The sequence below is a fragment of the Brachyhypopomus gauderio genome, unplaced genomic scaffold (assembly GCF_052324685.1).
Source record: "Brachyhypopomus gauderio isolate BG-103 unplaced genomic scaffold, BGAUD_0.2 sc108, whole genome shotgun sequence".
Lineage (NCBI taxonomy): Eukaryota > Metazoa > Chordata > Actinopteri > Gymnotiformes > Hypopomidae > Brachyhypopomus > Brachyhypopomus gauderio.
In genome coordinates, this window is record NW_027506929.1 from 27022 (window position 1) to 44521 (window position 17500).

At 46.8% G+C, this 17500-nt stretch overlaps 1 protein-coding gene across 1 annotated transcript in view; it reads left to right on the forward strand.

Annotated features, from left to right (window-relative positions):
- Positions 1-3824: 3824 nt before the first annotated feature.
- nfatc3a (nuclear factor of activated T cells 3a) overlaps positions 3825-17500 on the forward strand; it is a 26799-nt gene continuing 13123 nt past the window's right edge. The window contains exons 1-6 of the mRNA XM_076993283.1: positions 3825-4056; positions 4485-4657; positions 4887-5027; positions 9225-9280; positions 9597-9723; positions 12052-13044. Coding sequence (XP_076849398.1) covers positions 3893-4056; positions 4485-4657; positions 4887-5027; positions 9225-9280; positions 9597-9723; positions 12052-13044 — 1654 coding nt within the window. The 5' untranslated portion in view covers positions 3825-3892. The remainder of the gene's footprint in view (positions 4057-4484; positions 4658-4886; positions 5028-9224; positions 9281-9596; positions 9724-12051; positions 13045-17500) is intronic.

Genomic DNA, 17500 nt, shown 5'->3' on the forward strand with positions numbered 1-17500 from the left:
GGCTGAGAATCACGTGCTTGTCTCTCCGTGTCTTCCACTCCATAGCAGTGCAAGCAGGTGGTGTCTTTCTTCCAACCGGCTGTGAGGTGGAGAGAGAGAGAGAGAGAGAGAGAGAGAGAGAGAGAGAGAGAGAGAGAGAGAGATAGATAGAGAGAGAGAGAGAGAGAGAGAGAGAGAGAGAGAGAGAGAAGAGAGAGAGAGATGAGACCTGCAAAGCATTATATGGGCTCAGGGCCACCGCTGGCCCCCCAGGCAGAGACCCAGCCTTCCCAGAGGATTCGACACAGCAGGGCAGCCGTGGACCAAACAGAGGCAGAGTGTTGCTCTCTGTGTCTCTGCTGAGTGCTTCCTAAGAAAATCCTAGAGAGATTGAACCAAAGCTATGGAGATGAGCAGTGCGCACTTCAGGTCAGGGTGCATTCTGGGAGTACGAGAACTGACTGATTTCAGTTGGTTTTGTTTCAGACTGATCAACACTCAGCAGACATTGCAGTGATAAAGTTGGCTTGTCTGCACTGATAAAACCAAAGAAGGACAAGCCAGTTTGTTTTGCAGTAGACAAGTCTGCAGCACGTCTACATGTAGCCTGTGGTATTGTTTACAGCAGTAGTGTCTGGTCCTGCAGTGATGAACATAGGCCTACTAAGATGTAAATCAGGTTTGTGTAATGTGCTTTGGGAAGCAGCATATTCTCTCGTCAGCATAGTCCAGGATATGCTGTTGTTTTTTGGGTTCTTTCGGTGGTGAGAACAGACCTGGGACCAGCTGAATGAAGCACACACTGGACATCATCTCTAGGCACTGTGCAGAATCGGCTCTGTCCCTGCTGCAATAACCCTGGTAGAGACGTAAATGTACTGGTCCTGTGACCTCTTTGAACCTGCCAGTCAACACTGCATACCACAATATGTGTGTGTGTGTGTGTGTGTGTGTGTGTGTGTGTGTGTGTGTGTTTCACTCTCTCCAGCACAACACAGTATGAAGATGAATTGGTCTGAAGTTTTAGATGCAGTGTGTAATGGTCCCTCAACTGCAGTAAAATCAGATGCTCCCTCTTCCAACACAAACACACAGACGTACACACTGAGTGATCAGAGTGGTGGACTTTTACTCTGAGCAGAGACATGCCTTCCTTTCCTGGCTGCCCCATTACCCAGGTGCCCGTGGGGCTGCCTTGCTCTCAGCTAAAGCAAACAATTCCAACAAAAAGCTCCCTGTTCTTGGTCCTCTCCTCCTTGCCTCCTCCTCCTCCTCACCACACAGCATCTCACGCTCATCTTTACCGCACAGCGTCTCACGCTCATCTTTACCGCACAGCATCTCACGCTCATCTCCACCGCACAGCGTCTCACGCTCATCTCCACCGCACAGCATCTCACGCTCCTCTCCACCGCACAGCGTCTCACGCTCCTCTCCACCGCACAGCGTCTCACGCTCCTCTCCACCACACAGCGTCTCACGCTCATCTCCAACGCACAGCATCTCATGCTCCTTTCTACCACACAGCGTCTCACAGAGCGTCTCACGCTCATCTCCACTGCAGAGCATCTCACGCTCCTCCGCACTGCTTTTTCCTTTTTCCTTCTCATGCTTTTTTTTGTTTATTCTCCTGGCGGTCTTAGATGTTTGTGTGTGTGTGTGTGTGTGTGTGTGTGTGTGTGTGTGTGTGTAGCCCAGCGTTCGGCACAAGAGTTACCTCAGGTTGAGAAGGTTAGTCTGTCCAAATGAATCATGAGCAGGGGAAGGTTCCATAAAATGTTCTTGAGACGTCAAACGTAAATGTAAATGAGATGTTTGGGAAAGTGAAGGTCCATCCACAGCGTGCCTTTCTTCTCTCTGGCGTCTCACAACTCTCTGGCAGTGCTTTCAGGAAAAGTCACTATTTTGAAACGTGGCATTTAGGGTTTATGCTTTCCTCAGGTACATGTGTTTCCACAAAAAAATGACACTGCTTCAGGAGCCAAATGTAACCACCTCTGCCTCTCTCTTCCAGCCTCTAGGGTTACGTTTAGTCTCTGGGTTAGGGGTTAGTTATGGTTACGTTTAGTCTCTGGGTTAGGGGTTAGTTATGGTTACGTTTAATCTCTGGGTTAGGGGTTAGTTATGGTTACGGTTAGTCTCTGGGTTAGGGGTTAGTTATGGTTACGTTTAGTCTCTGGGTTAGGGGTTAGTTATGGTTACGGTTAGTCTCTGGGTTAGGGGTTAGTTATGGTTACGGTTAGTCTCTGGGTTAGGGGTTAGTTATGGTTACATTTAGTCTCTGGGTTAGGGGTTAGTTATGGTTACGGTTAGTCTCTGGGTTAGAGGTTAGTTATGTTTAGGGTTAGGGTTAGTCTCTGGTTAGGGAGAGACTCGACTGTTCACTCCTTCTCATCTATCTGAGTTTTATCTTCATCCATCTCTGTCTTTACCTTCACAGACACATGGCTCAGTGCAAAAGACCTTTCATGGTGAACTTTTGTCCTTTTGTGATGAACAAATAGATTTTTTCCAGTGGTGTTGTACTGTGGTTGGTTAGATCTCAGCTGTGAACTAGGTCTCTCTCACTGTCTTTCTTCAGGTTAAACTAATAGGGCCACACAACATTTACAGGCCTCAGCTGTCCCCTGACACACAAACACAGAAACACACCCACACACTCACACACACACACACACACACACACACACACACACACACACACACACACACACACACACTCACTCACACACATACACACACACACACACACACACACACACACACACACACACACACACACACACACACACACACACACACACACACACACACTCAGGCACACACACACAGGCACACACACACAACACTGCTGCCCGTCTCTGTGTTCTTTGTGGTGCTCACCTGTTGGCAAGGCCAAATACATACAGGGCTGGCTGGATATCCCACCTGACTGAGCGGAACTCATACCAGTAGGAAACTATGGTGAGGAGCTCACACACCAGTAAAACCACTGAGGGTGAGACCCTGAGGATCTGTGTGGTGTGTGTCTGTTCTACCTGCATTGTGGAGCCTTTTTTAGGTGACTCTTTTAAAATGTGTTTTAGCAGGGTTGACATGTGTTCCCTCACAGTGGTGTTGTCACCCTGTCACTCTTTCCTGTGCTTCATCTGCCTGGTCCGTCGTGCGTCCGTGTGTCTGCCTCTCGTGTTTTGAAAATGAGCCCAGAGATCCTGGCTCAGTCTCTTCCACGGAAGCAGCTCCCTTCGGATCTTGCTGGCCAAGATCAAGGTCAGAGGAAGGGAACTCTGGGAACTCACATGTGTGACATGTGTGAAGAGCGCCAATCTGGGCCAATCTGCTGGAAGTATTCCTGCAGTGTGTACAGAAAACATCAATCAAATTGCAGTGGCAATAATCGTTTTGATGAAGGGTTCTAATTTAATTACAAGTGCCATGGAGATTTTAAGCTTCTGTTTCTAAACCCTTGTCCTCACAGCATCTTCAGAGTTTGCTTACTGATTCCTTTCTAGTACTCTTTATATCTATTTTGTGGGCAGTCATGGCCTAGCGGTTAGGGAACTGGTCTTGTGACCGGAGGGTCGCAGGTTCGATTCCCAGACCTGAGGCCATGACTGAGGTGCCCCCGAGCAAGGCCCTAACCCTCAATTGCTCACTTGTATAAAAATGAAATTAAAAAAATGTAAGTCGCTCTGGATAAGGGCGTCTGCCAAATGCCATAAATGTAAATGTATTTTCTTAATTTTTTTTCTTAACTTAACTTTTTTCACAGAAGTGTAAATGACCATGACCATGATGTAATCACATAAGACGTTTCTCCTGTTGACACACACTCATCACATTTCCTTTCATCCCCTCGGCACATCTGCACCGTCAGCTCATCGGCTACAATGAGAAACCTGTGAACCTGCAGATGTTCATCGGAACGGCGGATGACAGGTACCTGAGGCCGCACGCCTTCTACCAGGTGCACCGTATCACGGGCAAGACCGTGGCTACAGCCAGCCAGGAGATCATGGTCTCCAGCACCAAGGTTCTGGAGATTCCACTCCTTCCTGAAAACAACATGTCTGCCAGGTAATCCCACAACTGGCTCTGCTTCTGTGCTGCTCACACAGTCAAGTTTCAATTCTAAGAGCACTGTAATGTCTTCCACCGTGGATGATGATTAACTGAAACCAACAGTAAGTCCAACTCTAAGGAAAATGCGTTTCTGAGTAATTAAAACCACAATTGTAATTTCCATGGCTTTACAACTGAGCTACACATCCAAAAGTTTAGAAATTTATAAAAAGGAGCCTTCCATCTTCCATGAATTGCTACCAAACAATAATCTCGCAAACTTCAGTTTTGCTGTGCATGAAAGAAAAGCACTATCTATCAGAAAATGGACATCATGAACATGGACATCAAAACGTGAACGATTTTTAAATATGTTCTTTTTTACTGTGCGTTTGAGTCAGCAGTCATTGATGTTGAGGTTTTTCTAATGTTGCAATTTCCAGTATTGACTGTGCTGGGATTCTGAAGTTGAGGAACTCCGACATTGAGCTGAGAAAAGGAGAGACAGACATTGGCCGGAAAAATACACGTGTGCGTGTAGTATTCCGGGTGCATATCCCACAGCCCAACGGAAAAGTGCTCTCTCTACAAGCTGCCTCTATCCCTGTGGAGTGTTGTAAGTCAACAGACTAAAATAAAGTGAATTCTTCTACACATATGGCTGTTGATTTCCTAGATTTATGGTTCTCTTTTCCTTGTGTGTGTGTGTGTGTGTGTGTGTGGGTGTGTGTGTGTGTGTGTATGTGTGTGTGTGTGTGTGTGTGTGTGTGTGTGTGTGTGTGTGTGTGTGTGTGTGTGTGTGTGTGTGTGTGTGTGTGTGTGTGTGTGTGTGTGTGTGTGTGTAGCCCAGCGTTCAGCACAGGAGTTACCTCAGGTTGAGAAGGTTAGTTTGACCAGTTGTCCTGTGAGCGGAGGAGAGGAAATGGTCATCACAGGTTCCAACTTCTTCCCCGAGTCAAAGGTCATCTTCCTGGAGAAAGGACCAGGTAAGAGCTGTCCCTGCTTGTCAGCTCTAGGTCACATATTGTGACTTTAGGCCACTCTACCATGCATGTTCTAATCTACAGTCAGGATTTCACTACCTTATTTTTCACTGACGTCAGAATTTATCTGCTAAAGCTTTGTAATGAAATGCACTGTACCTAAGTGGAAATGTAAAACAATGAAACAACTTATACACTTATATATATATTTGTCTATGTACATTTTGGAAGAATTGTACATTTTCAGCATGGAGCAGTTTGTAGCAGAGTAGCAGTAATGGCATATATCTGGCCTCTCCCCCCAGGACCAGTGGATCTGAGTTTTACTGGCCTCTTGTATATTTTTACTGGTACAGGGGGAAAAAGACAAAAAAACTTCTATAAACCAGTTAATTTATTAAATGTATACACATTATATCCATTGTGGATTGCTTGGAGGAGTTGTAGTCATACTATAGCAGTGTATTACCATCATCAAGCTGTTCCGGTGTTGCATCATCTTAAGCATCTTTACCATCTTTAGCATAGTTCTATCTATCGACAATTCTGTGCCAGGATTCTCTCTCAATTAGTAAAAATACTTTCCAAGTATAACATTGCCTCCCATTGTTCAGAACAGCTGCTCAGCTGTTAAGGAAGGCTGTTAGTTTAGCCTCTCTAGCTATGTGCTTACGGTTTATCTAATAGCAAAATGTAGCTAGATATGCTAGCTAGCATTTGCCTTATAAAATTTGTCTGTTAGACTGACAGGAAAACTGACTCGTCTTGTGATTGGTGGAAATATTTTAAATAGCCTGGCCAATCAATTTGGCAGCATACTTTTTAACTTGCCCCCGGTTCGGGTCATTGCTCATGTCAAACCCTGGGCAATGTGTATACTCACGTTTCGCTTAACCCCTTCAGCTACTTACATTTATATATTTAAGAGAATCTACTGTCTTGAAATCATTTACAGGACTATGTGCAATTGGTTCCAAATCAGAACCAAGAAGGTCCAGCTACATGTGTTATGAGTTGGAAGTAAAACTAAATGATCTAAGCAGTTATAAGGAGGAAACATTCATATTTGTGTGTTGATGTCACTGTGTGTGGTTGTTAATATTTAAAATGTCTATGTCATTCTGTTTACTCTGAGGCATGTGAGAACCTTAGGTCTTAGTGCCGACGTAGCTCAGGCTGAGTATGGACCATTCTGAGTGGTCCTGGTCTGGCAACAGACTTTATCTCTCCTGGGTCATGGGAAATGAGCCCTAATGGGTGGATGGGAAGCCGGCGGTTTTTGTCATTTATTAACTCAGCTAGAGGGATGTGTCAGCCTTGTGTGTGAGAGCAGTGTACATTATCTGAGGTGTATCGGTAGTGACCTCCAGTTATTCTGTTCCTGTGGGGTGTGTGTGTTTATATGTGTGTGCGTGTGAATATGGGAGTGAACAGACACCCACTGAAGCTCACTCATCCACATAAGCGAATTCTCTTTGTGTTTTTATAGTGGCACTTTTCTCGTACTCACACTTTCATTCTTTCTCTCTCTCTCTCTCTCTCTGAACCAACAAACACGCAGGCGCATGCATGCACACATTGGGCAATTTACGGCTGGGCCCACTTTAGATTTTTCAGAGGCAGACGGGACCTGGAGCTGCAGGTGCACCCAGCAGCTGGTGACCATGCCGTGACCTCCCCACCTGCAGTCCAGTTACACTGACACCCCTGGCCTTATTGTCGGACACGGGCGAGGGTCCTGCCTGCATCCTGTCCTTTCTCCCTTCACCCTACAGCGGGGAGGGGACAGGGGTGAAGAAGCCATAGCCTCCGGTGCCTGGCGAGTCCTTGCCTGTCCACAACATGCTCTCGTTGGAGGGAGGTTGCGTACGCCCTTGGGCCTGTTGTTAGAAACGCAGCATACCCTGCGTGTTTGTGCCGTGTGTGTTTGGTTGTATCCCGCAGCAACGCTGCAAGCTCCCACGGCCAATGGCATCATAAGAAGTTCAGAGTGGTAGTCCTCATTATGCAGAAATGAAAAGCTTGGAGAGGCAAGGATAGATGGGGTGGAATTTTTTTTACATTTTTTTATTGATTGAATTGATTGATTCGACATCAGCTGTGTTGCATGGAAGCGTGTGGCACTAGTTGAGTTTGTTTTGGTTGAAATTCTGTAGTGAAGGAAGCAGTGAAGGAATCACCCTTCGGTTGCCTTTGAGTGTGGGGTGAAAACTTGAGCCCGTCCCTGTCGGGGAGCACGGGCGCGTTCTTTCCTCGGTCTCCACCCTGCTCTGGGTTCCTCTAGTGTTGCTCAGCTGTTCCGGAGTCGGCAATAAAGAACAATTGGAATGCTCTATTGGCTGAAGGCACATGCAGGCTGGAATATGTGAGACTACGTCTGCAAAAGCACTCCATGATGTTAGGGCGACTCCCTGGGTGTAGAGTCTGGGCAGGCCAGGGACTGTGGGCCCAAAGAAATAACCCCAGGCTCTGAGCACCACACAGAGCTAAGGGTCGTCTGCCTAGGACGCCAGAGAGACACTTAGTTTTAACTTAGAGTCATAACTGAAGATTGAACCAAATGGATTTCAGGGACTTATTGCATCTGTGGTTACTTGTGGAGCTCACACGGGTCTTTATACAGTGCAGTACTGTTTCAATATGGAGTTGATAACAATGTAAATATCTTTTTTACATTCCTTGCACACACACAGACACACACACTCATACACACAAATTATTATATAATTATATAATTTGTGTGTCTGTGTGTGCTTGTGTGTGTGTTATGCACACACTGATTATTTAGGTACGTTTGACATAAAGCCCATGTTTCTGGAGGGAAGGGTTGGGATGGTGCTCATGTCCTCAGTCTTTGGTATTCTGGGTTATGCATGTACTTGCCTTTCCTTGGCGCATGTGGGCCCACTCAGCTGTGTGTTGTATGTCAACATGTACCGCAAAAATACAGTAGTCAAAGGCGCCCAAGGTCATTGTGGGATTAGTCCAAAGCCTTTTGACAGAGCGGGTCCCCTGGTTTGCTAGTAATCTCTATTTATGACAGTCATGGGGTCCTGATGAGTCCAAGTGTTAAGAGAATTGTTGGTCTTTGTGAGTCCACTTTTGAAAATGAGAAACTACTAAAAATCAGTCCAAAGCTTTTGGGTGCATATCAGTGTGAGTCTAGTACAGCTGCTTTACCTGTTACACTACAGAACAGAAAAAAGACGGGAAAGAATTATAAACATGATTCGTACTGGAAGAAGGGTGAGGGCATTGTTACAGTGTTTTGGGGAAACCTTTCTGTGAAACACATATATGTAAACAAATACACACACACACACACACACACACACACACACACACACACACACACACACACACACACACACACACACACACACACACACATCAACACACACACAAACACAGGTACATGAGAGCAGTCACATACAACCCTGTTGTAGTCCAATCCCCTCTCCATCTCTTCAAGCTGATTCCCTGCCCGCCCACCTCCTCTGATTGGCCAACCAATTAGTTGAGCGTGCAATAGGATGACACAGCATGTTTCTGAGGCTGCACGAGACATGGGCACACAGGGGCATTGTCAGGGGCACCTTCTGGGCAGGAGAGCCAGAATACTTCAGAATCGGTTACTTTAATATAACTGTGATTACTTTTTAAAGGCTCGCCATGGGGATTCATAGGGCTGTAACCCAGGAACTCATTGAAAACCCTTTATGGTTCCCTCTGTTCTTATGGGTCTTTCTGTTAGCCGCCAATGTTCAGAGGAGAGCGGATCTCCCATAATGCCACTGCAGCCTGGGAACTGGGGCTTTCTTTGTAGCTGTTCTTGACATGATGTGTATGTGCTCAGTGCAACCAGTTCAAAGCCCAACTGGTGAGTCACTCCTTAAGAAAACAGGTCTGCTGTTGGGCTGGCATCACACGAGAGGCGCTTAGTCAAAACGTCGTCCTGATATCGCCGTCAGTGCTCCTGCATAGACACGACACAGTCTTCAATTTGTGGTCTTGTAATGTAAGCCATCAATATAGTTAAAGGACGCGGAAGAAATGTTCAGTTAAGAGAGTGTGGCAGTGGTCTTCCTGCATCACTTTAAATTTGAGTTTTACAGCAGTTAAGCAGGATTTGTACCCAGGCACAAGAGCTGTAGTGCTGGAGTGAATGTATGTTGATTTCTGCTTTCTCCTTCATTACAGACGGACGGCCACAGTGGGAAGTAGAGGCGAAGATTCTTCATGAGAAAACTCAAGGAGTATGTTACATGTTGTTTTATTTAGCTATTTGTTTGTTTATTTGCATTTAGCACTAAGTGCTATCAAGAAAAAAAAGTTATATTTTGATAAAAATTGTCAGGATTGCATTCGTGGGTGACAGCAAATATTCAGCCATCGTTTTCATGAGCTTGACTGCATTCATTCAGAATGAACAGAGGTGAAAATGAGGCAGAGACCGGAGAGATGCTTCACTGACACACACACAATACACCACAGACATTCACAACTGTCCCATGATGCTTTGAAGACTTATCCTTGTGATTCACGGGTGTGTTGTGTTGGGTCCCTGTTTAGTCGACGCTGGTGGTTGAAGTGCCCCCATACCACAACAAGAGTGTTACCAATGCCGCCCAGGTGCAGTTCTACGTGTGCAATGGGAAGAGGAAAAGGAGCCAGTCACAGCGATTCACCTACCTGTCAGGTACGCTAGTCCACTCCATGCTGTCAATGTTACTGCAATTTTTACTGTTACTATTACTACTGCTACTGCTATACTATATATATATAGTATAGCAGTAGCAGTATGTATATATATATATATAACTAATGAATTTAATACAGATATTACTGTATTCAAGGTTTCCAGAGCCACAGAGCTTTTCTCTCAGGCTCCAGAAGCCCTTTGCTCTGTTCAGGACATTCTGTTTCTCTCGAAGCCTTTTGTACTTCACTACAATTTTCACCAGCTGTATGTTACACCACCTGGACCCTTCTGCCCGGCTGGTCGACACCCGAAAGGCTTTGGGGTTCTCTAAGCCCCTGAGCTCGAGAGGCAGTGTGGTTTTACCCAGAAGTTCCTCCCTCCATGCACAAGCTAATCACTCCTGCTCAGCATTGTCAAACATGGGTGTAATACAGTGAAGTGTATCTGCCCTGATCTTTAAACCTGGGAGTGAGGCTTTAATTCCTCTGAACAGAGGACCACCCGCTCAACAGCGGATCACAGTGTAAATTTCTTCATGTTGTGAAATAACTCGTGCTCTTGTTCGGTGAGCTTGCTGAATTGTTGCCTGCGGTTGTGCTGTCACTGCCACATTGCAGAATCGATTGTCTGACAGTAGGGCAGTAGGGTATTAAGAGAAAACTGAATAAATAGCAGTGGTGTTTGCTGATGAGAACCTCACACAAAGTCCTGAAACCTTAAAGCCAATATGGTTCCATCTTCCATTCATTAGACTTTTCTATTTATTCCTTAATTTTTGTTAATTAAAGATTAAACAAAAGGTTAACGATACTGATCCTGGACTAGCTCTGAAAACAGTCACATAAATAAGAGCTAGTGAAATTGTTTGTGTGTGTGTGTGTGTGTGTGTGTGTGTGTATGTGTGTGTGTGTGTGTGTGTGTGTGTGTGTGTGTGTGTGCGTACGTGCGTGCGTGCGTGCGTGCGTGTGTGTGCGTGTGTGCGTGTGTGTGTGTGTGTGTGTGTGTGTGTGTGTGTGTGTAGTATATAGTGTATAGGTTTGTTATTATTTTCCCAAGGTGAGTCAAACCGAAAAACAGCGTTGGCGTAATTTAATCACGCGTGAGCATTTTTTTTTTCACTGTTTCTCTGTTGCACACTACGCTAACCTAACCATGTGATAGAGAGAGAGGGTGGAGAGAGAGAGAGATACAGAGAGAGGGAGAGATACAGATAGAGAAAGTAAGTCGCACCCACCCTCCCCGCTCCACAAAGCGCCCACTCAAAAGCAGACTTCCTGTTTTCCACGCTAACCCGCCCTGCCTCAGCCAATCAAATAGCGGCACAGGCAGCAGGCGCTCTAAGTGCTTCGTGGCGGCTGTGGTTGCCACGGCAGCTGCCTACTTAGGGTGGGGGTTGTGTTTGTCTCTTTCGGGAAGGGGGGGGGGGTAGTCTATCTGGGTATGGGTGAAAGGGAGTGAGCAAGAGGGTCACACCAATGTTAAAGGTGAAGACACTATACTCAGCCCAAACATAGACACACCTACAACAAACAGCTCTTGAGGAGACACTATACTCAGCCCAAACACACAAACACAGACACACCTACAACACACACCTCTTGATCTTCGAGATGCAGTGCTCCTGTTTGGAGCTCCTGTTTGGAGCCGGAGGGTCGAGAGGCTGCTCTGTAGCACCCCAAGCAGGCACCATATGCTCTCTGACATGGTCATGGGTAAAAATATCCCCCCACACGTAGACCAGGGAAGGGCCAGATCGGGAACTGGGTTACTGATCACTGTGTGGCATCTGCTTTTGGGGTACAGGCTAGCCTTATTATACTCATTTATACTGGTGACAGAACCCTTCTGATTCAGTTTTCTCAAACTACACTTAGGCATATATGATGTGTGTGTGTGTGTGTGTGTGTGTGTGTGTGTGTGTGTGTGTGTGTGTGTGTGTGTGTGTGTTTACATTTCTTTATGTATATTTAGATTTCTGATGTTCTAAGAGGTAAGGCCAGTTTATGTTCAAAACGGTTCAGAGAGCATATTTTTTTATTCTTGCATTTCCTTACCTAATGGCTGTCATAGCAACAGATTCATCATTAATGCAGTGTCCTGATGGTCTGAAGGTGCTCAGTGAAACAAAACTGTGTCCCAGCCTCTCTTCTCTCTGTGTACGACAAATACAACCCACGGCAAATTTAGAACCGAGGGGAGAACATGAATCACTTCATCCCATCAGAGATTTTTGTCTTCCTATCCCTTATTCTCTCCACCCCTCTCTCCTTCTGTCCCCCCCTCTCTCTATCTCCCCCCTCCCTCTCTCTCTCTCACTCTCTCCAGTCCTAGTTAAGCAGGAACACAGAGATGACTTGGACCCCCCTGCTGTGCCTCCAATGTCCATGCCCCTGCCACATGGAGCCAGCCTGGTCCGTCCTCAGCCTCTGCCCTCCCCGGAGCACTCCCACCCACAGGACGGCCTTCTGTCCGGCTCCCCACACGCGCTGGCCCCCGGCCTGCACCAGCTCCAGGCACCCTGCGGCCCCGTGGGCACCCCCACCTTTCCCCACCTGACCCACCTGCAGGCTCGAGGACTCCACCCACCTCCGGAATGCCAGATGCCCTTCCACCCGGGCCCCACGCCCCCCTCCCTCCCGTCCTACCCCCCTCTCCAGCCCAGCCTTCCCATGCCTGCCGCCCCTCCGCAGACCTACGACCGCACGTCCTTCCAACCCGACGCGGTTGGATGTCGCCCCCTTGGGATGGGAATGGTGTACTGCGCCCCCGTTTCCTCACCCACCTCTGGAGCCCCTGTCACAGGCCCGTCCTCCACCAGCGGCCAGCCCGTCGTCCGCTCCCCCTCTCACCTCCACTCCATGGGCTATCACTGCCCCGCCCCCGGCCAGGTTCCTTCACCTGGCCACGCCCTGGGGCAGCCAGGTGCGCAGCTCCAGCGTTCGTTGGGCTACCACCCCGCAGGGCAGCGCTCCGCCTCCTGCCCCGCCCCGTCCAGTGGCCCCGCCCACATGGTGCCTTCGCCCCACTCGGGCCCGCCCTCTCCGCAGCTCCAGTCGCTGCCCTACCGATCGCCCACCTCCCCCTCACCCACCAGCAGTCCGCTGGGGCCTCTGTCCCACTCGGGACACCCGTCTCCCCAGGCGAACAGCCCCATCCTGGCCACGCTGCCTGCAGCAGGGTCCCTAGTGCACCCCCTGGTGGCTCAGACGCCCGCACCCTTTCCTCCCGAAGGAGAGAGTCTGAACATTAAGCAAGAGCCAGAAGACCGAGAACTCAACTTCCGTTCCATAGGCTTACAGGATATTACACTGGATGATGGTGAGTACTGAGTACCTCTCTCTCCCTCCCTGCAACTCTCTCTCTCTCTCCCCCTCAGTCTCTCTCTCTATCTCTCTCTCTCTTCCTCTATCTCTCTCCCTCTTTCTCTCTCTGTCTCTCTCCCTCTAGCTCTCTCTCTCATTCTTTCTCTGTTTTTCAATATTTTATGCAGACTATACAACACTAGTTTTTGCATTTTCTCTGTGGTACTGATAGAATGATCGATAATGCTTCCTCACAGGGAGATTCTATGTACTGTTGTTTAAATGATGCCATGAGTTGCTAATTAGTTGCAGCAAAATGCTGCTTTATTGTGTATGTAGACCTACTACATTAGCTGCTGATGAGTACACACACACACACACACACACACACATATTCATCTTGTAAAGGCTCCCACTGGCACTGAAGGAAATAACAGGCTACACATTCAATGATGGGACAATGATGTGAATTGATATATGATTGACAGTCTTGGTAATGAAATCTGTGTGTGCATGTGTGCATGTGTGTGTGTGTGTGTGCATGTGTGTGTGTGTGTGTGTGTGTGTTTGTGTGTGTGTGTGTTTGTGTGTGTGTGTGTGTGTGTGTGTGTGTGTGTGTGTGTTTGTGTGTGTGTGTGTGTGTGGGGTTTGTAGGGCACTAGAGGACCATCTGGTGAATAAATTCCCAATGCAATGAACTGATAGGCAGTAACAAGCTCTATCATTCATTCTAATCCATATTAACTCCACTGGTTGACGTATTAGGCACTTCAGACAGAGGCCCTTCACTTCCTTGAGAGGGATGTTTTTAAGCTACTGTGCTAGTGTCTCATCAGCTCAGATCCTGTTGGAGTGCGTCATTGTTTGTTTGTTTGTTGTCTGTTATGTGAAAATCTTAATCAAGGCTGATCAAACGTAACACTTTTAGGACAAAACTGGGCCCACCGTGATTTTGCTTGTGCGCATTCGAGTGTGGAAAGGACTCCTTCACAGACATGACATAGATTGTGATGTGTTCGTTTTCATGTGCAGTAGATTTGGTTACAGCGTCCACTGTGGTTCTTGGTTCCTGCTCAGTAATGAAACCGAGACAGACAGACGTAGGTTGAAGGCTAGACCATCAACATTCACAGAGTCCACGCAGAGAACCGTATCTGAGTCCTGTCCAGATGGCTCCGAAATGTGTTGATCATCCCCAATACACACACAAGCAAACCTCTCCCTAGCACGAACGAAACCCACTCAACCCTTCTCATAAGAGAAGACCCTTCTGGTCTTAAGGCTTTAAACTGGGCTCTGGAGGCCCTTGATAACCCTTGATAACCTACAACCCAGCCCAAAATACACACCACACACACACACACACACACACACGTGCGCACACACACATGCGCACACTATATATATATATATATATATATATATATATATATATATATATATATATATATATATATATATATATATATAGAGAGAGAGAGAGAGAGATAGAGAGAGAGAGAGAGAGAGAGAGAGAGAGAGAGAGAGAGAGAGAGACAGAGAGCGCGTTGGTTATTAATAGTGCTTTGTGGACGCGTGTGTGTGCATTGCTGTTTCTTAAAGCTTTGTGATCGGTGACATCTGTGACATTGTAAGCAGGTCAGAGCTGCTCTAGAAATATACCACATCTTCAATCAGTGAGATGAATTCACACCATCAGTATCACTCTGTCTGTCTGTCTCTCTCTCTCTCTCTGTCCTTCCTCTTTTCATGAATCACTGTTTTTTACGGTTGCTAATGCGCTAGAGCTGACGCATTTAAGAGTTTCACTAGAGTAAACAAAGCGTCTCTGGTAGCACTCAGTCAGTCTCCTGGTTGTGTTTTTAATCAGCCTTTTCCCCTGTTCAGATTAAACGAACCTGCTGTATGCTTCTTTTTCATGAATCACCTTTCACCAGAACATCCTCGTTTGGGTGATATATATATATATATATAACTTGGTAAGCTCCAATCATAAAGTGGAGCTACTGTCATAAAATATAACTTGTTTACTGCTGCATTGGATGTCCATTATTAATTAGGTTAATACATAAACAAAAAAACAAATAAATAAATATTTACTAAAACCCAGTAGTAGCAGTAAGTGATGCTTATTTTTACCGGTCAGTTGACATTTTCATGGAGTGTAGCACAGATGTAAGTGGTGAGTGTGCTGGTTTTGTGAGTTGCTGAGGGGACATGTGGTGATAATCTGGTCCCTGCAGTGCAGTGGCATCAAACTGTGCCAACCCACACTGTCTGGGGAGCCTGTGTCGCCTCTGAATCACCTCCTGTACAGGACGAGAGAGTGTGTGTGTGTGTGTGTGTGTGTGTGTGTGTGTGTGTGTGTGTGTGTGTGTGTGTGTGTGTGTGTGTGTGTGTGTGTGTGTGTGTGTGTGTGTGTGTGTGGGATGTCTGTTCATGTTCATGTGCTTCCATGTGTATATGTGTGTTTGCACAAGCACATGTGTGCCTCTGTGTGTGTCTCAGTTTGACCGCGTCTGTGTATAAGATGGCAGATGGCTCAGGTAATGTTGCAGAGACCCTTTGCAGGTGGTGGAGACTGGGGAATTTGAGACTGAGGGTCAGATGCATTTACATTGCTCCTCACAACTGAACACACGCCGTTTACATAGCTCCTCACAACTGAACACACGCCGTTTACATAGGTCCTCACAACTGAACACACGCCGTTTACATAGGTCCTCACAACTGAACACACGCCGTTTACATAGCTCCTCACAACTGAACACACCGTTTACATAGCTCCTCACAACTGAACACACGCCGTTTACATAGGTCCTCACAACTGAACACACGCCGTTTACATAGGTCCTCACAACTGAACACACGCCGTTTACATAGCTCCTCACAACTGAACACACGCTGTTTACATAGCTCCTCACAACTGAACACACGCCGTTTACATAGCTCCTCACAACTGAACACACGCCGTTTACATAGCTCCTCACAACTGAACACACGCCGTTTACATAGCTCCTCACAACTGAACACACGCTGTTTACATAGCTCCTCACAACTGAACACACACCGTTTACATAGCTCCTCACAACTGAACACACGCCGTTAACATAGCTCCTCACAACTGAACACACACCGTTTACATAGCTCCTCACAACTGAACACACCGTTTACATAGGTCCTCACAACTGAACACACGCCGTTTACATAGCTCCTCACAACTGAACACACGCCGTTTACATAGCTCCTCACAACTGAACACACGCTGTTTACATAGCTCCTCACAACTGAACACACACCGTTTACATAGCTCCTCACAACTGAACACACGCCGTTAACATAGCTCCTCACAACTGAACACACACCGTTTACATAGCTCCTCACAACTGAACACACCGTTTACATAGGTCCTCACAACTGAACACACGCCGTTTACATAGCTCCTCACAACTGAACACACGCCGTTTACATAGCTCCTCACAACTGAACACACGCTGTTTACATAGCTCCTCACAACTGAACACACACCGTTTACATAGCTCCTCACAACTGAACACACGCCGTTAACATAGCTCCTCACAACTGAACACACCGTTTACATAGGTCCTCACAACTGAACACACCGTTTACATAGGTCCTCACAACTGAACACACGCCGTTTACATAGCTCCTCACAACTGAACACACGCCGTTTACATAGCTCCTCACAACTGAACACACGCCGTTTACATAGCTCCTCACAACTGAACACACGCCGTTTACATAGCTCCTCACAACTGAACACACCGTTTACATAGCTACTCACAACTGAACACACACCGTTTACATAGGTCCTCACAACTGAACACACGCCGTTTACATAGCTCCTCACAACTGAACACATGCGATTTACATAGCTCCTCACAACTGAACACACGCCGTTTACATAGCTCCTCACAACTGAACACACGCTGTTTACATAGCTCCTCACAACTGAACACACGCCGTTTACATAGCTACTCACAACTGAACACACACCGTTTACATAGCTCCTCACAACTGAACACACGCCGTTTACATAGCTCCTCACAACTGAACACACGCCGTTTACATAGCTCCTCACAACTGAACACACGCTGTTTACATAGCTCCTCACAACTGAACACACACCGTTTACATAGCTCCTCACAACTGAACACACGCCGTTTACATAGCTCCTCACAACTGAACACACACCGTTTACATAGCTCCTCACAACTGAACACACCGTTTACATAGCTACTCACAACTGAACACACACCGTTTACATAGCTCCTCACAACTGAACACACCGTTTACATAGCTCCTCACAATTGAACACACGCCGTTTACATAGCTCCTCACAACTGAACACACCGTTTACATAGGTCCTCACAACTGAACACACGCCGTTTACATAGCTCCTCACAACTGAACACATGTCGTTTACATAGCTCCTCACAACTGAACACACC